Source organism: Kogia breviceps, chromosome 1 (genome assembly GCF_026419965.1).
Source record: "Kogia breviceps isolate mKogBre1 chromosome 1, mKogBre1 haplotype 1, whole genome shotgun sequence".
In the NCBI taxonomy this organism is placed as follows: domain Eukaryota; kingdom Metazoa; phylum Chordata; class Mammalia; order Artiodactyla; family Physeteridae; genus Kogia; species Kogia breviceps.
Window position 1 is genome coordinate 61,538,120 of NC_081310.1, and position 25,161 is coordinate 61,563,280.

Here is a 25,161-nt window from a genome sequence, read left to right on the forward strand (position 1 = left end):
TGCTGACTGTCTGAAAGAGCATAGCTTATGTAAATCAACTATGCTTCAATTTAAAAAAATATATAGCTAAAGCAGAGAAATTCTTCAGTTAGGGAGAGAAAGCAAAGTGTTCGTACTTTGCCAATTCACAGACATGCTTCAAAGCAAACAGGCTGAACTTTTGGCTATACAAACAACAGACACGAAGGTTAGTACTCCAGCTAGATTTCTACCTCCCAGAGTCCATAGAAATTACGAGGTGACATTTGGTAGGTGGAGAAGATGTGTGGAAACAGAGGTTATCAGAATTTCATCACACCCTTGGACTTCTATAGTAACTCAGTTCCTTCTGAGGACATTTAGGCTGTAATGTTGTAAGGCTGTAAAACCCCTTTGCCTAAAGTGGATATATTACTTATTCAACTGAGATCATTAAAGCCACCTACACTATGACTGATGTGAGGGTTTTGGTCAATGCCCTAGGATGGTTTGGGGATGTGCCCAGCACCCTCTCACTCAGTATGCATCCAGAAGCTCTCCCTTCCTTTCAGCCCAGAGAGACGCTGTGTCTGGGGAGGGGTAGGGGAGTCTGTGTTGTCCAGGAAGCACAGGGATGCATATCAATCACCCTGTTTGGCGGGTAGAAGAGACACACTGTCCTTTTATCTGATCACTGATCACTATGCAGGCCTTTCCCGTCCTGGAAGTAGAACTCTTTACCACATAGATGGTGTTCTGAGTTACAGTAATAACTAATGTTTGTAAAGTACTTAAGAAATTACAAAGTCTTCTAGGTTATTTGTTTTTACATTGCTAGGAACCACATGTAGATGGCTAATTTTGATCCTGGCATTTGCATCTTCCATGCACATCCTTTTAACTGACTAATTGACAAATACTTGTGGAACTTCTCTACTGGACCCATAATGAAATGGGCCTAGGAATCCCCCCAGCTGGAAACTCTCTGGCTTTTCACTGGTGATAACTTCGAATGCTGTCACCATCCAAAGCATAGGGGACTTCTCTTGATCATACAGAGTTCTCTTTCTATTTCTCTGTACACACTCTCTCCCTCCCCTGTTGGTGGATTAAAATGGACTTTTGATGTAGCAAGTTCAGATTTTGGAGGACAGCCCAATATAGGCAGGTCTGTTATAATATGGTGTGTTTGTTTTTGTTGTTCATTTCATTTTGCCTTGGCTCATCCCACTTATCAGACAACTGTATGTTGTTAAAACATTTCACCTCTCAGTTCTACCTTTGTATCAACTAACTTTAGCAGCCTAGAGCTCTTGGTCATGGAAGAAGCAAAACCTTGTTTATCTATGATGACCAGGTCGCCCCCTGAAACTCAGGACAGGCTGTCCCTCCAGCAGCCTCTTGATGACCCTTTGGACTCCCATTTGTTGATCACAAACAACCAGGCGAGTTCAGGGAAGCACTCTGAACTGCTGCTCTTCCTCCATTACTTCCAGGAATCTTGTAGTCTATCCACCCTGAACAAGCCCTCATTTTCATGGTCTCACTTGTTCCTAACACTGTGTCTTTTCCTCAGCATGCATGCTTCTCAGTGAGTTTCCATACCCAAGGCTCTGATTCGTACATCTGCCTGTCCATGCATATGGGGAAGCTGTTGATCAGCTTTTGTTTAATATCACTGTGAGCATTTCAACTTCCAGTTTCTCTTGTGTTACTTCTCAGGATGGAAACTGGTAAAATGCATGTTCACTGCAGAGCCCCCAACACCATCCCCGGCACTTCCGCCACTCCTGCCTTCCACGCTGGCCCCTGCCCCACTCACCAGCTATCGAGGAGACAACCACAACGCTCCCATTGCTCTGCTTCAGCATGGGCATGGCGGCCCCGCTCAGGACCACATAACTCAGGAAGTTGACCTCCATGTTTTTGCGCACTTGGTCAAAGTCATTACTAAATACAGTCATAGGATTGTTGCTGCTGGTGATGTGGTTGAGAATGAGCATGTCTAGTCCCCCTGTAAGAGACGGCTGTGTTGAGAGAAACCATCTGAGGTAGATACCTTCTCCCCCTCCTCCCCGTCTCAAAAGCACCCTGGTGATCCCTAGGGCAAAGTCCAGAAGAGGAGAGAGGAGAAGCTGTCTCACCCATGAGTTTTCCAGCTTTGGCAACAAATTGCTCTGCGAAGGTCATGTTCTCCATGGTGCCAGCAACGTAGTGCGCTGAGGAGGCACCCAGCTCCAGGCAGTGGGATACCACCTGCAGAGGCACAGAGGTCATGGTGTCAATCTTGGCTGCAGACAATTGGGGGGCAGTCTCTGACACAATGGGGGTTTAAATGAGAGGTCGCTCACAGCCCTGTTTTGGTAGGGGTGTGTATGTATGTATGTGTGTGTGTGTGTGTGTGTGTGTGTGTGTGTGTTGTTATGCAAAGGACACAATATTAATCCCTTGTTTGAAATACTGTCTGGAACAAGATAGGGTATAAATGGATAAATCACTGTGCTGGAGTTTAAGTCTGTGCTCATGAGTTTCTGTAAACAGATGTTTCTGAACACATTATTGGTAGGGATGCTAGTACCTGTGTGGGTAGCCCTAGGTTTGTGAATATTTGTGTATCCTTGGGTTTGTGAGTCTGAGTATATAAGAGAGCATGTGTCTGCATGGGTACCAGAGTGTGAATTCATGAGTAGGTACTGGAATGTTGGTAGCTGAGCACATATATGTATGTCTGTGACTCCATGTGTCAATGTGTGTGAATAGGCATGTCTATCTCATAGATAGAGCCCAAGAACTTTGTGTCTAGATATGTATGCATGAGAATGAATACTTAAATGCATATTTTTATATTCCTGTGGATGTTTGGATGTTTGAATCCTCTGTGTGTGTGTGTATATGCATCTATGTCTGAATATGCCAGTTCTTTGTGTTGGCATGTATATGTGAGCATACATAGGAATACATCTGGGCACGTGAGGGTACCTATGGCTGTGGGCACAGGACCCTCACCTTCTTTAGAGCTTCTTCTGACCTCGCTGTCACTACCACATGGGCTCCCATTCTCGCCAGATGATAGGCCATCTCTCTTCCAATCCCCTTGCTGGCCCCTGTGACAATCACTCTTTTTCCTTGAAGCATCTCTGGGAAACCCCAAAAGAAAGTGAGGACCATAGCTGGTAGCAACATTCCTCCTCCCACTTTAGGGGTGGACAGCCTTATCTCAGTGTCTAAAGGTTATGAGCCCAGATCAACTCATCTCAAATTGCATAAATCAATGAAGGAACAGATCAGCTCTTCCGTAAACATTCTCTGAAATGGGAGTTTGTTTTGGTTGCTCAAAACCAAGCCTCCCTGCTTTCCTTTTTTGAAAACCCCTATGGAAAGAGAATTCAGCTAAAACACTGGAGTTCCAGTCATTTCTGGATTCATCCATTTGCTCGATTGAAATAAAATTCAAAGAGTCATCAAAACACATGTGCTCAGAGAGATTCCAGATATTTTCTCTCACTTCTATTGTCATCAACTCCAGAATTCTTTCTTGTTTCCCACTTATCCATCTCTCCACAGAGCCCAATTATCTGGTTAAGTTGTGAATTTGGGAATTACCCCATTTTTTTGGTAAGAGATCTGAAACTGCTTTTGATCAAAGGTGCCAAATAAAACATGGACTATTTGGTAATCTTTTAACTCCATGATTGCCCCTCCCTACACCCCTATTACCCAGCCTGGGGCTGGAAGACATAGAAACACAGTCTCACCTCAGGGTCCCCTCTTGTCCAGCAACTTTGGGGATCAAGAACTCCTTTTTATCCTCAGAAACACTTTATCCATCCCTGCGTTTTTAAATCTATTCTTCCAAAATTAGACACGTTGGTACTTACCTGGTCTGAATTCCTCCTTTGCAGAATAGTAGTAGTAGGCCAAGAATATCCCCAGAATGGAGAGGAGATATTTTTTCATAAAAGCCATCAGACAGGGACCTGGCCCGAGGAGCCCTGTAGGACACACAGAGAGAACCTACAGAGCTTTCTACAACCTCCTAGGCAGGCAGCAGCCTCTGAATTGTGACATCAGGGATGGGGGAGGCTGGTTTAGTTTCAGGCAGTCCTAACCAATTTGCCTGTCAGAGCAACGATTGGCTTTGGGTGGGATCCCATTCGTCCCTGGCAGCCTGTGTGGTGGATTTCATAATGGACAATGTTTACTCCATTTCATTGAGCAAGAAGAGACTTCCAGATGGCCAGGCTCATGATTGTACAGGCCTGGATTCCTGAGCATCCCTACCCTGAGCCTGTCTTCCTCTCAATGCCATTTACTCCAGGGATCAATGGCCTTTCAAAAGTGATATATAAAAGGCAGAGAGAAAGTGTGCACAGGGCTTCTGGGGAAGTGTGAATAATAACAAAGAGAGCCAAAGTCAAGCAAGTCTCATTCTCAGCCCCACCTCCTAGTCGGAAGCAATTAAAAATAACAGCACAAAACAGAAAAAAATAAGCTTAGTTAAAAGAAAAAAAATGTGCACATTTTGGAGAAAAAAAAGTAGCAAAGAAGCCCTATAAATCCCACACTTAAGTTCAATGAACAATATTACAACATCAAAGGGGAATGCAAGCCAGCCAGAACCCAGATGGCGGGAAACCCATGACCGGTCAAGACTCTCAGGCAAGCGCAATGGAATGTACACTTATTAATTTAACAGCAAATAAAGAAGAAATAATGAGTGCCAAGAAAAAAAGGCATTACGCTGTTAAAGTAGGTCTTATAAATGCGACAGATGACCAAGAACGTGAAGAGGATGGTAGGAAGAGGGGACCTGATGTAGAAGAAAAATGAATGAGCATCGTTGAAGCAAAGCTAGCCTGAAAAGCCCACATCCAGCTAAAAATTGATCTAGTAACAGTAAAAGGACCAGGGGGGAGAAACCCCTACTAATTTAGAATTTATCACAGAAATATAGAAAAAACCACCTTGGTATGTCTGTAGCAAGAATTCATTAAGGATCAATCTTCAAAGAAAGAATTTAAGATATAGTATTGTTAAGTTTTTCAACTTAAAAACAACTAACCAAACCATACACATTACCTTATCACAGAGCAAATCCAGAATTCTGCAAGTTACCAGTGTAGCCAAGAAAATCATTTAAATATGGCCATAAAAATAGGTACCTGTGCTTTGGAGGAGGAATGTGGGTTGAGGGTGGGGGTTGGAGGATTCACACAAGATTAAGAGAAATTGAATTATGACCCCAAGTACAGTATCTGGAAACACTCACTGAATTTTCACTTCAGAGCAAGGGAAAATAAGACCCAGAGGAGATGAAATAATTTGTCAACAAAGGCCCACAGCTGTGAAGTTCACTTCCAGAAAACAATGCAGATTTGAGAACAGTTGAGGGCTAGATAGAGCTCAAGGTTCATGGAGGACAAAATAGAAAACATGTTTTTTAAAAATCAAGTGGAAAATTACATTACATAGTGTCAGAACTACAAGATCTATATGCATAGTTTTATAAAGGACTTTATGCCACCAAGATATGTTACACACTAGACTCCATTTTCATCTCTACAGGAAAAGGAATTTAAGCTTTATTTTCTTAATACTATACTATTAATAGCAAAAATATAGGGAACAATGAAAAATGACTTTCAAATCTGATGATGCTAAAATGATAGAGATGAACAGATTAGGGAAGTTTATTGCCTGACACACACACAAAAAGAATTTTAAAGTGCACTACAGAAAATATAAATTTAAAGGAAACAAAAATTACAATGAGCAGGAGGAACTGTAGGTGACAGAAAGTGAAATAAACAAGTCAACTATTGCTCATTGTTGGCTGAATTAAAAAATGAAGTCCAATTTTGTGCTGCCCCCAAAGACACATAAAAAAACCTGCAAACAGATTAATAATTAGATGGCCAAAGAGCTATCATGTTGGAAAATAGGGATATAGAGAGAGCACCCAAGAAAATAATTTTCATGGACTTTGATGAAATAATTTTTTTTATATCTTTTTTTTTTTTTGGCTGCGTGGCATGCAGGATCTTAGTTCCCTGACTAGGGATGGAACCCAAATCAGTGCCCCCTGCAGTGGAAGTGCGGAGTCTTAAACACTGAGCCACCAGGGAAGTCCCTGATGACATAATTTTTTTTTTTTTTGTAACATCTTTATTGGAGTATAATTGCTTTACAATGGTGTAGTGACATAATTTTTAATCAATAAAATGCATCAATGAGAATGAGGACACTGCGTAATGGTTGATGACATTCAATCTTAGAGGTTCTCAGAAGTTTTGGTCTCAGGATCCCTTTAACAATCTTAAAAATCATTGAGAATCTCGAAAAAATTTTGCATATGTGGTTTTACCTATTGACATGGATGTATTAGAAACTGACTAATAATTTCTTTTTTAGCTCAAGAATACATAAGCATCCATGTATTAAGCTTTGTGTTATTACACATCCTGTAGGCTGGGGAAACTCATGAGAGAAGGAGAAGGAAAAAGGACAAATAATGTTTTAGTATGATTATGAAAGCAGTTTTGATTTTTCAAACTCCCAAGAGGGTTTCAGGGACCCAGGGGATCACACTTGGACCACATTATGTAATACACATGGATCCACTGTATGTCTATAGTTACATGCCTGATTCTCTCATTAGCTTGTCAACTTGGACACGGACTATGTCTTTTGCATCTTTATCTCTCTGCATCTCCCTCTAGCTTTGCTCCAAAATAGGCATTCAGTGAACTTTTGCTGTTTTAGTGTTTCCGAGGCACTGCAGAGATGAGAAAATTGCTGTCTTTCTGGAGCCTGATTTAATCCGGGGAAGTCACTGAGATTTAGCATTCTGGCCAGAGCTGATCAACCCCCGCCCCCTAATCCTCTTCTGGTGGTGCTCAACAAATTGAAAAAAAAAGAAAAAAGAAAAAAAGACAAAGGAAATATGAACACTTCACCTAGCATTTGCTTGGACAAATTTTCACCAATCAAGTAAAGTTCCTTTCACTGCCATAGCAACGAACTGAGCTGTTCATTCCTTCACGCTGCTCCTCCTTTGTAAGGCATTGAGCACCTACATTTTAGAGCAGGGTTTCCGTGAAATGCCCTCAACATGACCTGGTCATTTTCAAAAACCCACGTAGCATGGGTCACTCTTAGCTGGAGGTGCATGGCTGAGCCCAGCCAGGAATTCTCTCTGACTTGCTCAGCCCCACCTAAATAAACGGGGTCAAGAAAAGTGAGACGGAGAAGATGTGCGGGGGTTGTTGAATGGGAAAGGGCCTCGGAGGGACGGGCCAGATCTGGGAGGACTCACAGAAAGTGGCAAACGCGTGAGGGGGAGCAGCCACAGGGGAATTCCTATGCATTTGGCATAAAATGTAGATCATGCCAGGAGCACCTGTCATTTCTGAGGCAGCAGCATCTGGAGGGCTTTCTGGGACTGTTTGGTAGCTTTGTTAAGAAAGCGGTCTCTTCCTTGTGAAAACAAATCCTGCCAGTGGAACAGCGGACAGACCTTGGAGTAAAAGGTGGATGGACCCTCTCTGTTCCGAGGTTCTGCCTTCTCTGGGAAAAGAGCACCAACAGATTGAGACAGGAAAGGATCTTAGCATAATGTTAGAACGCGTAAAATTCTCCCCTTTCCTCAATTCCCCCACCCCTATCCAGTTCCTCTAGTCAGATTGCTTTAAGAACACCTCAGTCTGTGCCATGGCTGCCAAAATCTGTTTCTAGCCATGGAAACGGCCGTGAAATGAAATTCATGAAATTCATTTTATGGCAAGACAAGAAAAATTTAAACAAAAAATCTTCTCTGCCCTTTGGCCTCCTTTCTCCTCCCACTGTGCATTGTACATCTGTATTATGCATGGCCCAAACCTTCCCCATTGACAGAAATACCTGCTCAACTATAAGAGCGACGTTCTCCTAGCATCAATAAGACAATTCCTTAAAGATAACAGTCCTTCATGCTGCTTAGATGTGGATTATGCAAATTGTCAATAATCCGTCATTATGTGTCAATAATACAGCCCTCTGTCTCAAAAAACTTATATAACTGTGGCTTGACTTTTAACGGGCAGAACAATTCTCAGACCTTTCTGAGATGCCCTTCCTGGGTTTTAATCCTCAAATTTGACTCAAATAAAATTGTCCTTTTCTTTCTTAGATCAACTGATTCATTTTTTGTCGACACAACTATCGTTTTACGTCACTTTGTCTAATAACATGGATTCCCTCCCTCCCCTACCCCGTCCCCTTCTTCTCCCTCCCCTGTATACCTAACAAGAGGGGAAGTTCTATTTGTCAACCCTTTTGTAGGACCCTACTCCTAATACACAGACTTACTCATTTTTTTCCAACTAATGGAAGCTCAGATGCAGGAAAACGAACTAGAGATGGGATAAACTGCCCTGGGTCTGCCATCCTGGCCCTACCAGTCAAATGTAGTCCATGGCAGGGGGACTGGTGAAGCAGACTACCTGGAATCTGTTTGCCTGGGAGAGCCGAGAGCCTCCTGGGAAAGAGCAAGTGCCCTAATGAGGCCCAGAGTTTGGCCCGATCCCTGCCCCCTCAGTGTGGGTAGGGCAGAGACAATTCTAAATATGTACTTGCACGCTGTTTTTCAAGATTTTCCTCTGGTCTATGGCACGTGACCTTGCCCTGGAGCTCCGAGTAGCCAGGCACAGTAACTGGAAAGTTACTCCCCAGAAAGTTTGGTGAAACAGGAGCAGAGCCAGGGCTCCACGGGAGAAGCCCACACAGCGGGGAGGAGAGGACTGACTCTGGCAAAGCCACCGCACGGCTTCGGCCACCCAGTGCTTTTTCTGGGTTGTTCAGCCCAGCTTTCAGGAAGCGCATCAGGTTGGCAGAGCAGCCTCCGCCAGGTGGGATTCTTAGGGTGCCAGTGACTACAGCATTAGAGGGAGGCCTCTTCCCTTTGGGGCTAAGTAGGGTTGCCACATTCAGCAAATAGAAAGACAGGACACCCAGTTAAATTTGAATTGCACGGGCTTCCCTGGTGGTGCAGTGGTTGAGAGTCTGCCTGCCGATGCAGGGGACACGGGTTCGTGCCCCGGTCCGGGAAGATCCCACATGCTGCGGAGCGGCTGGGCCCGTGAGACATGGCTGCTGAGCCTGCGTGTCCGGATCCTGTGCTCTGCAACGGGAGAGGCCACAACAGTGAGAGGCCCGCGTACTGCAAAAAATTTTTTTTAAAAAAAATTTGAATTGCAGATAAACAACAAATGCTTTTTGAGGATTTATATAATCTCAACTATTGACTGGGATTATACGAATACTAAAACATTATTTATTGTTTATCTGCAATTCAGATTTAACTGGGTGCTCTGAGTTTGATCTGGCAACGCTGGAATTGGCACAGAACTTTGGGAACGCTGGGAAATTGTACCTTAGGTGTGGACAAAGCATCCTTGACCATGGCTACTGATAGCAGAGGCGAGAACACCTTGCATACCTTCCCCACAACGGAATCCAGCTGCCCGGCCACAGACAGCTCCCAAAGGGCTATAAGTAGCAAAGGAGGAAAAGGGTACATGCCACATATGTTGGCTGAGTGACTTCATTTATTTAGGTTGTACTACCGATCAGATCCTATGACCTATGAAAGAACAAATGCCTTCCAAGTCCTAGAAGGTGCTAGACATGGCAATAAATGAAATGTGTAAAGTATTGTCAGTGCTGTGATGGAAGCCTACGGTGGGGAGTAAAGAAGGAAATAGCCCTTTCAAAGTGGGGGATGGGCAAGTAGGGCAGGCTTCAGAGGAGAGGTCAACTCTGAGCCATATTGGAGCAAGAACAAGGAATGCTCCAGGCAAATGAAGAAGGGTAGGAGGGAGAATTGCTAGGGTTCCAGAGTGTGTGGGAGAGAGAGGAGGGTTGGTCTGTAGAACATTCCATGCAGAGGAAGCTGTGTGAGAAAATAGAAGGAGGTGTGGAAGAGAATGGAGTGTTTGGGAAACTGTAAACAATTCCACATGGCAGGATCACTGAATTTCAAGGGGTGGGGTTATGTGGGGGCGAAATCAGCCAGGAGAAGTAAGCAGGAATCACATCCTTGAGGGCCACACACATTTACTGCTGGAATCTGTTGTTCTGGCATTGACTGCCAGAGATGAAGCCTCTGCACCCTCATGCCTTCCCAGAACTCTACCTGTTCGCTGGCCTTTTGCATCCCTCACAGCCTTATGCTGAAAATTCTGGATCCCCTGCCACCTCGGGCTCATCAATCCAGCCCCCCTCCCTCCATCAACACTTCACTCTCCCAGTGCCACGCTGGACCTGGCCTCGTCCTCTGGCGGCTTGCAGCTCTGGAGCTTTGCTGAGAGATGCTCCTGGGCTCCCCAACCCGGATGCAGGTAGATTTCCCTACCACGTCCTCAGCTTTTTGGTTCTCTTTACTTATCTGATGTCTCAGGAGCCCTTTCTGCTCTTGCCTCTCTCCCCTGCTCCCAAGCATCTTCTTCCCTTGGATTCTGTCCATATATAGTCTCTGGGCTTTCTTCCTACTCCTCAGACTACTTCCTCTTGGTGTTTTGTTGTTGTTGTTGTTTGTTTTTCTGCTGTACGTGGGCCTCTCACTGCTGTGGCCTCTCCCGTTGCGGAGCACAGGCTCCGGACGCGCAGGCTCAGCGGCCATGGCTCACGGGCCCAGCCGCTCCGCGGCATGTGGGATCTTCCCGGACCGGGGCACGAACCGGTGTCCCCTGCATCGGCAGGCGGACTCTCAATCACTGCGCCACTAGGGAAGCCCTCCTCTTGGTGTTCTTTAGATTCTGTCCTCACTCTTTCCTCCTTTCTATCTTCTCTAGGCGATTTCCCTCATTCTCATGGTTCCAATTGCTATCTTTAAGTTGATGAGTATTAAAAATCTCTATCTCCTGTGCCGAAATTTGTATCCTAAATTTCAGGCAGCATAACCACCTGTTTACTCCACCTCTCCCTCTTTATGCCTCCTAAACACCGCACACTCAACATGCCGAAACTGCCCTGATTATATTTTTTAACAGCTTTTGTGAAGTACCGTTTTTATACCAGAAAAGTATCTCGTGGTAAGTGTACAGTTCAATGGTTTTTAATAAATTTGCGGAGTTGGGAAACCATCACCACAATGCAATTTTACATTTCCGTCACCCCCCACAGATTCATCTTACCCATTTACAGTGATTCCGTGTCCCCATTCCCGGGCTTGGGCAACCAATAATCTAGTTTCTGTCTCTCATTTTAGTGGAATCGCATAATATGTGATCTTCTGAGCCTGATTTCTTTGACTTATCATGTTTTTGAGGTTCATTTATATTGTAGCATGTATCAGTACTTTGTTCCTTTTTATCGCCAAACCATAGTCCGCTGTATGGATATACTACATTTTGTTTATCCATTCACTAATTCACAGACATTTAGAATTTCCCACTTTTTGGCTATTACAAATAGTGCTTCTATGAACATTGGTGTGAAAGTCTTTGTGTGGCCTTGCTGGGTTGTGAGGTAAATTTTTTTTTTTTTTTTTTTTTTTTTTTTTTTGCGGTACGCGGACCTCTCACTGTTGTGGCCTCTCCCGTTGCGGAGCACAGGCTCTGGACGCGCAGGCTCAGCGGCCATGGCTCACGGGCCCAGCTGCTCCGCGGCATGTGGGATCTTCCCGGACCGGGGCACGAACCTGTGTCCCCTACATCGGCAGGTGGATTCTCAACCACTGTGCCACCAGGGAAACCCCTGTGAGGTAAATTGATATTCAACTTTTAAAGAAACTGCTACACTGTTCTCCAATGACTTTGTGATTTATTTCAATCAAGGGCTTTACCATCCATCCAGTTAATGCTCCAGAACCTTGGAAGTCCTTCTTTACTCCTCCTTCTCCATCACCCCACATTCCATTACTTACCAAGCCCAGGCAATTCTACCTCCTAGATATCGCTAGAACCATGTCCCAGTCCTCACCCTCGCTATGACTATCCTCACTCTTCTCTCTGCCTATCCCACCTTCTCCAATCCATTGATTTATTTTAAAAAAAGATTGTGAATCATTTGATATGCACACAACAACAGATGAAGCCATGAACAATTTAGGGGGTATGATAATGAAACAAAAGCCTTGCTGGCCTACCAGCCACCTTAAGACCCGACAGTTGCCAACACTGTGGAAGTGGCCTGTGGGCTTCAGTGCACCCAATTCTTCTTTAATTACTCCTTATTGTTCTTAGAATAAAGTCCAAACACATTGTTTTAGCTTTAACAAGCTCTTTATAAGCTTTGAAATACTTTCCCAGGAACCTCTCACCACTCTACCCCCATTCCGTCTTAACCTTCAGGTTTTACCCATTGAAGTCACCCTCCCTGCCCTCCCTTGGACATGTAACATATCCCCAAACACTGGGTATTTCTCTTATCACAGCTCCCATCACTTTGTACTCACAGTTGCCCATTTGTCTGTTTTTCCCATTACACACAGGTCTGAGAAGGCAGAGGCTTGATCTATCTCACCAGTGTATCTCCCGTGCTTAGCACGGTGCTTGCACAAGGTGCAAGTGCTAGAAAGCATTTTCTGAGTGCTTAATGGAAACAGACTCTTATACATACAAATACATATGTCTGCTAGGTATTTGAAGGTCAGGAGAAATCTCTAGGCTAGAGATATTGATTTGGGAGAATGAAATCATGTAAGTTAAAGTTAAAAGCAGACAGATGACGCCCCCAGGGAGAGGGCGAAGGGCACAGCGGGATATCACGGAAGAAGAGAACTGGTGGAGAGGAGCAAAGGAGGAACAGGCAGCAGGAGGACCTGAGGCAACAGGTAACCTGGGGGAGGGGTGGGGGTGGGTGGAGGGTGGTGTCTACGAGATGCGAGAGGTCACAGCTTCTGAGAAGTCAAGGAGGATGAGAAGCGACCAAAATACATCGGGTCTGGAAATAGGAATCGCTGGAGGCCTGTCAGAGTCGTGAAGGCACTAAAGCCAGGATGCTATGGATTGAGGAGTGATGTTCAGAAGGAAAGGACATGGTTAGTGTGAGTGTGGAGGAGGGGGACATTCGAGGAGCTTGGGAGGCACGCAGATCTGAAGGATGGTTCTGATTTTTAGGATAGCGCTGAGTTAAGGTTTCATTCAAATGTTTTTGAGCATTTTCTCTGTGCCAGACACTGTGCTGGGCTGAGCAGATTTTCAGCGTATGGGAAAGATCCAACAGCGTCCATAGACTGAATCGCTGGAGTGGCAAGAGTTACAGGGTCCGACGATCTGGCACGTGGCTCCAGAAAAGGAGACTCAAGGAAGGAGGGTGAGGATGGCTGTTGAACTCCGGCGGTCTGCTTCGAAATTCCGTGAGCTTTTCAGCCTAGCGTGTTTCCTCCCTTCGATTTTTGAGGGGCAGATGGCTAAGGCTTCCCCATCTGTCCATCTCGCTTGGAGGAGGGAGAGGAAGCAGGTGGGGAGTTGAACTCCTTAAGGTCTCCTTTTCCTCGGATTTGGCCACGGTATGTAACTTCTATTCTCATATCTGCCTCATCCCGCGCCTTTCCTGATCTTTGTGCATTCACACCTGTAAGGCAGGGAAGTCTTTCCCAGGGTGGTTGAATTTTTCCTCTTCTGTCTGATGGGAGGTTCACGAAGTCTGATGGCTTGGAAATCACCTGGGAAAATGGCCTTATAGGAACGGAGGGAGAATTTCTAGGTTTAGGAGGCTACGAGTTTTAACAGGTTTCTGCCAGAAGAGGGAGCCCCAGGGCTGAGAGAGAAAGCACAGACTGCTGGCGTTTAAAATCATGGGGATGGGGTCTTTGTTTCCGGTACTGTTTTCAGCAGTCCACAGGGGTTTATGGATTAAGATAAAAGAAGATGAAAGAGGGAAGGAGGGAGGAAGACAGACTCGCAATACACCGACGTATACACAGAAACAGTTACACACACACAAATCACATAAGCCCCCCTTCGTCACTCCTCCCTACACGCACTCACAATTTCTGCTTTAGTCCAATGATTCCTAAAACTTGCTGTGCAACTGAATCATCTGGGGGAACTAGGGGCAGATCCCCAAGCCCCACCAAGGCCTGTTGAATCGGAACCATCAAGTGTGGGACCCAGCAATCTGTATTTTTGCAAAGCTCCCCAGGTGATTCTGAAGTAACCTTTAGGTAGACAGACTGGGGAACTCTTCTGGGTAGTTAGGTAAATACTTTAAATATAGCTTCTTTGAGACTGAATTTAATGGCTCCAGCCATCAACATGTTGAGTGGTAGGTAGAATGTAATCCATGAATGCTATTATAACTGAGCCATTTCCTCACTTTCTTCTTTTCTTTCTTTCTTCTTCCCTCCCTCCCTTCCTTCGTTTTTCTTTCTTTCTTTCTTTCTTTCTTTCTTTCTTTCTTTCTTTCTTTCTTTCTTTCTTTCTTTCTTTCTTTCTTTCTTTCCTTCCTTCCTTCCTTCCTTCCTTCCTTCCTTCCTTCCTTCCTTCCTTCCTTCCTTCCTTCCTTCCTTCCTTCCTTCCTTCTCTCTCTCTCTCTCTCTCTCTCTCTCTCTCTCTCTCTCTCTTGCCCGCGCGCGCGCGCGCGCGCTTTCTTTTTGTATTTATTAACATAATACATGAGAAGCGTTACAAAGTCACATGATATCAAAAGGCTTATGATGATAACAGCAATCCTTGCTTCTCCCTTCCCCATGCCTTAGTCCCATTCAGAGGCAACCACGTTTTAAAATCTTATTTCTTTCCTCTGGGAATTAACTGCATATTTAAAAACATTTACTGCTATTTCTTGATTTTGCAGTTTTAGAGATTATTTATTGATTTTCCACTAAGGAATATTAGGACTTTGTCTTTTTTTCTAAAAAAGAGCACACACAGATACTCATTCCCTTCCTTCTAGATTCCTAACACTATTGAATTACAATTTTAATTAAATCAAGAGTCAGTGTTCATATTATTATGACTGATTTTTTGAAGCTCAGCAATAGAATGTACTATGATTGCATTTCTTTTCTTCTATTCCCAACCCCCGACCCGGGAGTAAATAATCACCTCATTTTTGTTTGTTTGTTTACTCAGTTGTCATGTTCTCCAAATCCTGCAGTAAGAGCAATACAACTGAAATAAATTGGTCAAGTTAATTGGATAAGCTATCTATTTTTTCCCTTGGAGACATGCATCTTGGAGCCCCATTCTTCCTGTTTCAATCTGGACTAGGAGCTTGATAGGCTGGTAGATGGGACCTCCGTTTGCCATCCACCTGGCAACCCCGACTTTTTCTTGGTCTATTTCTTCATGATGTTAGGGAACGTTTTTTCAGACCTTGGATGCAGGAGTGCTATTTTACATTGAACATCTTTACATGGGCTTTAGTCCATCAGGTCCTGGCCACATAGAGCCCAGTGTGTCAGCCCTGCCTGCTTGTCCTTACTTTACCCTCTCCCTGATTCATTGTTTGGCTGGGTAAGGATTTCAAGATTGGAGATGATCTTCTCCTGGAATTGGAAGACATTGCTGTATTGCCTTTCGGTGTCTAGCTTCCAGTATTGATACTGAGAAGTTCAATTTCTGTCTGGAATCCTGATCCTTGGTTTGTGAACTGTTTTTCTTCTCTCTAGAACTTTTGGGATCCTTTTTTCCCTGGTGTTCTAACGTTCCTAATTATGTGCTTTGGGGAGAGGTTTTTTTCGTTGTTGTTGTTCATTGTGTTGGGCACCCACTGGGTCCTTTCAATATGGAAATTAAAATTTTCATTATGGGAAATTTTGGAGAAATTATCTTTTTGGTTCACGTATTCCCCTCCATTTTCTCTGTGCTCTCTTTTTTGGAATTCTTATTAGTAGATGTCAGAGTTCCTGGATGGATCCTGTAAGTTTCTTATTGTTTTTGTCCTATTTTTCATCTCTTACCCTATCTGTCCTACTTTCTGGGAGATTTTGTCAATTTTATCTTCCAGTACTTCTTTTTAATTTTTAAATTTCTAGTTGTATTTTTATTGTAAAAAGCTCCTTTCTGTTCTCCACTATTTTTAAAAACACTGACTTCCTGATCCTCATTGATGTATACACTGCCTTCCTTTATCTCTGGGGGGATATTGACGTGGCCAGGGCTGTTGTTAATGATTTCTTCTACTCCCTGGATTACCTATGTTGGGGTCTCCATTTGCAATGTCAGGGGCTTTCATTTCATGCTTGGTGATCTTTGGAGTCAATTCCTTGCCTGTTGGAAGCTTTGTGTGTGAGGGCAGGGCTTGTCAACTAGGGGAATGCACTGCAGGATAACCCAGAGGGAAGTTGGCAGTATCATTGGGGGACCTCCAAATATCAGTGTCTGTAATTATTTTTTCTTTAGTTGTATACTTTCTACAAGGAGGAATGCTTCATTCTTCTGCCTGGGGTGGGCTGGAATAAGGAGAATGTAGAGGGCTGTGTGTGTTCTGGGATCTGAGTCAGGGTAGGGGCTGGAGAGTCTCATCTTTCAGGATGGCGTCTTCCTCTAATCCTCTGTGTCTAGCTCGCTGCCTAAGCCCACCCTTTGCTGTGCCTGATGTTCCTGAGCCTGGCATCTCTTTGGCCGATTTCTCCAGAAAATAAACTTTCCTTCTTCTTGGAGGGAAAGAAAGGGAATTTGGAGCATCTCTTCCTATTTTTGCTCCCATCTCTCCCTCTGAATTGAAGTTTCTGGTGGCCTGATCCCTGGGACTCTCCTGGGCTCTGTGGCTTCTTGTTGGCCCCCATGGGCTGTTGGGCTTCAGCAGTCTCCAGTTTGCTAAGTCACTTATCCCTTGTCTATCCACTTTCCGTCTTCTGAAAGGGTATTGAGATTTCTCATCTGTTGTTGTCTCCATTCTGGTTCTCTGTCCTTGTGATTTATAGCATGCACATTCTTCTACTGTACTGTGATCAGTGCATTTTGTGAGGAAGCAGAAATGAATGTTTGTTCAACTGGCACGTATAACCCTAGAGAGTGCTTTTGAGCAGCCTGTCAGGTTTGAAAGGAGAAGAGGCCTGTAGTAGTGCCATCTTCTATTCCTCCCAAGATACCCAAAAGTCAAGAGTGTGGGAGTGAGACTTTTTATTAAATCATTTAAATGGAAGAAAAGGAGAGGAAATCTTTCATTTGTTCATTCATCTATTTCCCCCAAATGATTATTGAGTGCTAATAAATGTCCAAAACTGTGCTTGGTGCCAGGAATATATTGTAAAAGCTGATCAATATCTGACGTTTTCCTTCAAGGAGATTCTAGTTAACACTAAAGAGGGTAGGCAAGTAAATCAAAGCTCACAACAGTGTAATAACAATGTGCATAGGGTGCTAACGGAGTACAGAGTAGGGAAGCCAAGTCATACCAGGGCAGTGCGAAAGCCTTCAGGGAGGAGGTGACCCTGGGGCCAAGTTTTGAAGAATAAGTACAAGTTATGGAGATGAAGAAACTGGGGGAAGGCCATACCAAGCAGGAGGAGCTATATGTGTTTAGGTAAGGAGTCTAGAAATAGCTTGATGTGTCACAGAGACCTCAAGTAGTTTGAAGTGGCTGGAGCAGGGGTCCATGTTGGGGAATGGCCTGAGTAAGAATGTAACAGTCACTGAACTACAAAATTCACGTTAGTCCACTGCATTAGGCTGGGCCTACTAATGAAAGATGCAGAAATAATAATATCTTATTCTCTCTGTGAATTTGAGCAAATTAAAAAAAATATTACTTGTAAAAGGAGGATACTATGTGATTACAAAAAGAGATAAGATATGTAAAATGCTGGATCAATGGTAGCAATGTAAAATATTCTGGCTCTTTCATGACAAATCTGTCTTGAATCCTTCTACTGTCTCCAGCTTCCTAACAGTTACAAAACAGATCTAGAAAAGCTTAACTATTAGGAAAATCTTTTGCCACTTTCCATTTCTGCCAAGTAAGGATTAGTTGAGCATCTTTAACTGAATATTTTATTTTATTTAATCAGGAGTTGCCATGTTTATGTGCCCTTGGATATCTGGGGCACTTTTGTATAAAGTTTCTTGCAAGGCCCCTGGGTGGGACCGAGATAATTGAGTTCCAGTCTCCCTTCCTCCACTGACATATATGTGACCTTGGGCAAGACCCTGCCCCTGTCTTGGCTTCAATTCCCTCACCTGGCAAACAAGAGGAATTAGATGACCTTTAAGATTTGTTCCAGCTCAGAAATTGGATGCATGGAGCTTTTTAGCTGTACTGATATTAGTATCAAGAAAGAGCTAGGATTTTTGGATTTTATTTTCATATCACACATAAGAGGGAAAGGGAATTCCTTTCAAATTTTGGCAAGCAAGCAGAAGTGAGAGTCTTCCATCTCTCCTTACCTCTCCCGCCTTCCTTTCAGCTTCCGTCTGTGATGCACTCACAGAAAACCCAAAGGAAAATACTGGCGCTAAAAGAAAAATAAACACTTCAAGTGTGTCCCTTTGAATTGGTAAGCTCTGTTGGAAAAGTTGGGGGAGCAGGACTCTTCAAAGCCAAGTGCTGTGAAAACACACCATCATGGTCTAAAGGCATTTTCCAAAGTGTGAGTTTAACTATTTTAATTCCCCCAAGTGACTGGATCAGTAAACTGCAAACTTCTGGATGGTACTAGCTATCGATGGCAAGGGAAGGTTTGGGCAAATGGGGGTGTAGAGAGTGGGGAATGCTATTTCTTGCTCCTGTTAGGTTTCCTCTAATGGACCTGAAACCAGGGGATTTGAAATCTGATTAGACCCTTCTAAGGCTCAGAATGTCAGTATCCTGAGCTGCAGGCTGGACTGGGATTAAGGAATAGATGAGCAGCACAGGAAGAATTTCAAATGACAACTTTAGGCCTCCCTTGGTCCTTTGAATAAGACTCCTTGAGATAAAACATGTCTTGGGCTTCCCTGGTGGCGCAGTGGTTGAGAGTCCGCCTGCCGATGCAGGAGACGCGGGTTCGTGCCCTGGTCCGGGAGGATCCCACATGCCGCGGAGCAACTGGGCCCGTGAGCCATGGCCGCTGGGCCTGTGCGTCCGGAGCCTGTGCTCCGCGGCGGGAGAGGCCACGGCAGTGAGAGGCCCGCATACCGCAAAAAAAAAAAAAAAAAAAAAAAAAAAAAAAAAAAAAAAAAACATGTCTTATTCAAAGCTCTAGATCTCAATATTAAAAATATGAAACTAGCTGATGATTGGATGCAAAAGGCATCTGCACTCTTAGCAATTCCCAAGATACAGCACAGTGTTTGCACTCTGTCATTACTTTAAAGCCGCTTTATAAAAATGCTTAAGACCTGCAATCTTTGTATGATTTCAAAAGAACATGCAGACATTTTTAAAACTATTTTAGCAATTTTTTGTTTCAACTTAACTTTCTGTCCCAAAATGATCAGAATGTGTTCAGTGCCAGTAACAGACATCTGGTTCCATCTGTGTTTTATCACATCTTCCCTCCTACAGAATGCAAAGCTCCAAAAAAAAAAGAATGCAAAGCTTATCGGGCATTTCTTTTTGTTTTGACCAGCATTTGACATTGAGATCTCTTTCAGCCCAGCCCTCCAGTTTATTCCAAATAGATGCATTATTCCAATAGCAGTTTTTTGAGGACCTACTATGGACTAGGCCCTGACACAAATGGTGATGCTATTACATATTATTGTGATTTTAAAAAGTCTTACCTTGGAGTTTCAACCAGATTTGACTTCTTTTTATTGATCTCGCTTTTCCTTTTGCTTCTTTTCTCCCTCTCCCTCCTCCTCTTCGGTTTCCCACTCTTTGGGGAGGGGCAGGGTTTCCTGCTCAGAAGGTGGTTGGTTTCTGGGAGGAGTCAGAAGATCTGATTCGGACTGGAACCAGCTGGTCTGCCACCTGATACAAGAAGGTGAAACCCGGGCCAAGGAAGAAAGCCCTCATGCTAGGACTGAGCTTGCAGCCAGGAGGCACCGGGAGATGAGCCCAGTCCTGGGCATCAGGCATCAGGGCTCCCCAAAGAATAGAGGGCCCCTGCAGCGGCCCACGGTGGGAATGCTTGGAAGTGGTCCTGGTTGCCCTGGAGACTTGTCCATTACTATTGCTAGCTCTGAACATGCCAGAGGCACACCAGGCAGAATCCCTGTCCCACCCTTAGCAAGCACTCACTCTCAGATTCCTGGCTTTGCCTCAAAGGAAATAATTAAAACAAGGACTGGGTTTGGGCAGATTTTCCTTTCCCACCAAGAGAGAACAGCAATCTAATGTACTCTGTGAGGCTGTGTGTCTACACGTTTCTTAGGTATAAACTCCTTAGGAATCATCGAGATGACTTATAGACCATTACGGTGATCACATCAGCAGGAGTGTGGAGTGGACGGCAGTGGGGAGACGGATCCACATGGGGTAGGGTCTCCACAAGTAGGGACAGTAATTCCAGCCTGATTCACACCAACTAATGATGGAGGGTCACATCCCAATTCAGAGGTTTCCATTCTTTTGGACTAAGGCACGGATAACAATGGGCCATCAAAAAGTTTACTTTCTTCATCCATCTATTTATTCTATAGTCAACAAATATTTAATGAACACCTGCTCCTTGCCAGGCACTGGGTTAATATTTCAACTGTTGGTTTTACTCCAGAATGCTCTTTGAAAGTTTCCCGAAGTCTGTTTTCATTTTTAACTTATAATTTTGAATTTTTGTCCACTGTATCTTTAAAAGAAAGGCTTCTGGAATTGTCTTTTGTACTGTGTTTTCTGTTTTTTTTTCTTGTCCCCCTTAAAACACATTTTTTTTCCACTTTACACAGCTGACTGATTTAAAATTTTCCTTTCTTACCCTGCTGCTTTAAAATATTTTTTTCCAGCTGAAGGATTAACAATTCACTGAACTAGCTGGTAAAGATCTAGTCCAGAAGAATAAGTACCAAATAAAATCCTAAATTATGTAAAAATTTTTTACCTGGCCTCCTGAGATTTAGGAAAATCCTTAATTTTAACTCTTAATATGGCTCCAGTTCAGGGTTTAAATTTAACTTCTTTAGGGATGCCTTCTGGTTTAGCAGATTTACAATGTAATTGCATCTTTTCTAAAGAAAACTCTGAAAAAAGGGTGTTTCATATAGAAGGTTGGAGAAAGGTGAGTGGAAGAGAGAGAAATGAAATTAGGGTGGATCTCAGAAGGTATTAGAGTCTTTGCAAGAGACCATGCTGGAATTAGAATTTTGTTTTTTAGGCCTCAGCATACTAATCAAAGAAGCTAACTACTGACTCTTTCGATTTCTGGGGTTCCTCTTAAATGTATTAATTTATTTGGGGGTTCCTCAAATGAATTAATTTATTGATTTTGATATGTCAAAAGTTCCCCCATGTTGACCATCATTATTCTAAACTCAAAGTTTTTGCGCTTTATCAAAGTAAGTGCAAGAGCTGGGATTATAGTGCAACAGGAAGCAGGAGTTCTTCCAAGAGGAGTTTGCAGATTTGATGTAGAAGAACCCAAGAAAGACAAGAAAGGCTACTTAGTAAGAATGTGTGCCTGTGAATGGTATCTTGGGTTCCTTTTCTATGCAAAAGTTAGGAAAGGGCCATGTAATCAATGACCTGACAATCTTTGACCTCAGAATACAGACAAAAAGTGACCTTCTTTTACACCTTGGTGAGATAGATAGAGAACCTCTCAAGAAAGTTTTAAGGAGACCCAAAGCCAAGTTTGATCATTTACCTTTTCCTGACTTGGTCACCAATCTAATGGAGCTCCAATTGTTGTCCCCCAGGACCAGCTTGGATTGGATTGTTGACTTATTGGGCCATTCCATATGGAACACTTCTTTATTTGTGTATCAGAAATAAGGCATTTCAGTACAAAACAAAAACACGTAAAATAAAACTTTACAGTATAGATAAACAAAAGCAAAAGTAAAGTGAGCAGCAGGGGATTAGCAGTTTAATGGCAAATACAGTTATCAAATGGTTTTCCTCCAAAAAAAGAGTCTAATGAACTTATGCAAGACCTATGTCCAGTTACTCAATAGTATACCTCCCAGACAAAATGTCTAATGGCCATATACAAAGGCCTAGGTATAATTATTTACCAGAATGTACATCTGTAAACTAAAATTTCTATTTATTTTACACAAAGACTGAGATCTAATGATTTTATACAAAGACGTACTTGGTTAGAAATTTTAGAAGCCGTGAGAACTCAGTGAAACTCATCAGATTCAGATTATAGTTGAGACTGACTTATCTGGCAGCAGATCTGAAGGAGAAATAGAGTCTGAACACCAGGAACCCTGTAAGTATATCTTTTGGTTTTGGGAAAGCAGGAAGTTCAGAGTTTGGTGTACTTTCCTGGTCATAAGTGGGCTGATATCTGTAGAAACATATTTATTTGTTGATCGGTTGGCGCCCTGAAATATATTTATGGGGGTGAGTCACTTCATGGTTAAATGACCCTTAGAAGTGAGGGAGTGTTACTGATTGGTTGGCATGTATAAGTGTGTTACCTGAGGAGAGTTGTGATTGATTGAACCAATGGGTTTAAAACTGGTTCTGGTTACCATGATTATACAACAATCAAACTTTTCCTAAGAAAGTGTGAAACTTTTAAATGTTCTCACAGTTGATACGTAGTATCTGTTTTCACTAGAAAGTAGTACAAGTTCACGTCTGATATAGCACAAAATGAGGTATATATATTTATTTATGTTAATAGATCAGAGTTTTGTGGTGTTTTGTAAAGAGCAAGGTGACTAATAAGTGGGCTTCCTTGGTGGTGCAGTGGTTGGGAATCCACCTGCCAATGCAGGGGTCACGGGTTCAAGCCCTGGCCTGCCAAGATCCTACATGCTATGGAGCGGCTGGGCCTGTGTGCCACGACTACTGAGCCTGCGCTCTAGAGCCCGCAAGCCACAACTGCTGAAGCTCGGGCGCCACAACTACTGAAGCCCATGTGCCTAGAGCCTGTGCTCCACGACAAGAGAGGCCACTGCAGTGAGAGGTCCACGCACCGCAACGAAGAGTAACCCCCACTTGTCACAACTAGAGAAAGCACATGCGCAGCAAGGAAGACCCAACACAGCCAAAATAAAATTAATTAATTAACTAAAAAAAAAAAAAGGTGACTTATAAGTGTTTCACTATGACTAATTGTGAGGACCATTAGGTTCAACTATGAAGTTAAGGTATTTTCTAAGAGACAAGAGCATGAGTTAAGTAAACTTAATCAGGAAATAGTTTATTTTTAAATTAAGTGAACTTAATAAGGAAATCGTTTATTTTTAAATTACTTCTAATAGTCACCGAGCAAGAAGGAAAATATTTGTCAACATGCTAAGAACAAGAACAAAGATGCATTGAAAATATAGAGAAAGAGGGTGGGTTCTAGAGAAGCAGGCTGGAATGGGAAATACATTCTCTATTTGGTGGTTATATTAAACAGAATCCTAGCATCATATAATTGGATGGGACCTCAGAAGTCATATAACTAACCTCCCTCCAAGTTCAGAAATCTCCTCTCCAGTTTATCCCATCCCTGGCATCCTTTGCTTGGGCATTTTTAGTAATGGGGAGCTTACTATGTATCACAAGGCAACTCATTATGTTTTGAATTACTCTGATTTCTTAATGACCTATGATCTGCTTCCTTGTACTCCTAGTTGCTAGTTCTAGTTCTTCATTTTTTCAATGCACATAAAATAAGTGTATTTTACTGGACTTTGTTGGACCAATATGGCAGCCCTTCAAATACTTGGAGGCAATTGTTATGTGACACTACTGTATTTTATCTTCTCTAGATCCATTCAATTGTTCTGTATATGGCAGGAGTTCTGGACTTTTATCTGCCCAAGTTACTCTGATCTAAGCAGGATTTTGTTTGTCAAGGTCTCTCTAGAAATGTAACAACTATCTTTGGCTGAAAGCTTACTATATGCCAGGTACCACTGTAAACACTTTATGTGCATTATCTCACTTAATCTGCAAAATTATCTCATGTGGAAGGTACTATTTTATAGATGAGGAAAGAATTGAAGTAACTTGAGGCAGAGAGTTTACAAGCAACTGGTCCAAGGTCTTAGAGCTAGCAAATAGAGGGGTCAAACCCAAGCAAATCCAGGCAGTCTGACTTAACTTCTTTGGTTTCCCACCTGCCAGACTGCAAAGTAAAACAAAACCACCTCTTCTTCCCTTTATCTGGTCATTCTACATCTACTAATAAGGTGTTAGTTTATTTCAGTAGCACTATCACAAAACGCTTGTTGGGTTATACCGAGCTTGGAATCAGTGAAAATACCTAGGTCTTTTCCACATGCTAGAATAAGTCTAATTTTGTGGTCATGCAACTGATTTTTGGACCTGAATTCTGTGCTGTATCTTCTTCTGTGTTCGGTGTCAGTTGGTTAGCCTCAGTGCATGGTTCTAGCCTGTTGAGTTGTTCTGAATCCTGATTCTATCTCAGCTCTGCATCATCAAACAGAACTGATAAGTATAAATTCTGTCACTTCTCCTAGGCTGCTGATAAAAATTGCCAAACAGGATAGGGCCAGGGACCTTTTTCTTTTTTTTTTTTTTTTGCGGTACGCAGGCCTCTCACTGTTGTGGCTTCACCCGTTGCGGGGCACAGGCTCCGGACGCGCAGGCTCAGTGGCCATGGCTCACGGGCCCAGCCGCTCCACGGCATGTGGGATCTTCCCGGACCGGGGCACGAACCTGCGACCCCTGCATCGGCAGGCGGACTCTCAACCACTGCGCCACCAGGGAAGCCCAGGCGCTGACATTTTTTTTTTTTTTTTTTTGGTGGTACGCGGGCCTCTCACTGTTGTGGCCTCTCCCGTTGCGGAGCGCAGGCTCCGGACGCGCAGGCTCAGCGGCCATGGCTCACGGGCCCAGCCGCTCCGCGGCATGTGGTATCTTCCCGGACCGGGGCATGAACCCGTGTCCCCTGCATCGGCAGGCGGGCTCTCAACCACTGAGCCACCAGTGGTGCCCGCTGACATTTTTGAGGGAAGACCAGCAGGATGAAGGAAGGTCACAATCCCCAGTCTGGCAGTGGATGTTTTGGGGTGAATGTGCTAGAGAGTGCAGGAGGTGGTTTGAGATGCTGACAGCTGGACCAGCGGGTGGCTGCATGGGTGGAAGAATAATAGACATAATAGGAGAGGCACTTGGGAAGGAATGGGGTGAATTCCTGAGAAGTTTTTTGGACATTTAAGGTGAGGTTATGTCACCTTAACATAGGGTCAAGTTTCCCATTTTGGAAACTGCTGGAACAGTGGT

General features: G+C 43.5%; 2 protein-coding genes across 4 annotated transcripts in view; one reads left to right on the top strand and one right to left on the bottom strand.

Moving 5' to 3' along the window:
• The window catches only part of HSD11B1 (hydroxysteroid 11-beta dehydrogenase 1), a 47,642-nt gene extending 27,960 nt beyond the window's left edge, over positions 1-19,682 (bottom strand). Inside the window, exons 1-5 of one of the 2 annotated variants that reach the window (XM_059041255.2) lie at positions 19,590-19,682; positions 3,837-3,950; positions 2,965-3,095; positions 2,103-2,214; positions 1,781-1,972 (exon numbers count right to left, since the gene is read on the bottom strand). In XM_059041255.2, the coding sequence (XP_058897238.1) occupies positions 1,781-1,972; positions 2,103-2,214; positions 2,965-3,095; positions 3,837-3,924 (523 nt within the window). In that variant the 5' untranslated portion in view covers positions 3,925-3,950; positions 19,590-19,682. Of the gene's footprint in view, positions 1-1,780; positions 1,973-2,102; positions 2,215-2,964; positions 3,096-3,836; positions 3,951-7,474; positions 7,525-19,589 lie in introns of those variants that run through there. The other variant, XM_067032444.1, reaches the window with a different exon arrangement.
• The window catches only part of LAMB3 (laminin subunit beta 3), a 126,132-nt gene that overhangs the window by 33,251 nt on the left and 67,720 nt on the right, over positions 1-25,161 (top strand). The window contains exon 1 of one of the 2 annotated variants that reach the window (XM_067032420.1): positions 13,251-13,447. The exons of the other annotated variant lie outside the window; for it this stretch is intronic. The gene's annotated coding sequence lies outside the window, so the exon portion shown is untranslated. Of the gene's footprint in view, positions 1-13,250; positions 13,448-25,161 lie in introns of those variants that run through there. 2 annotated transcript variants of the gene reach the window in all.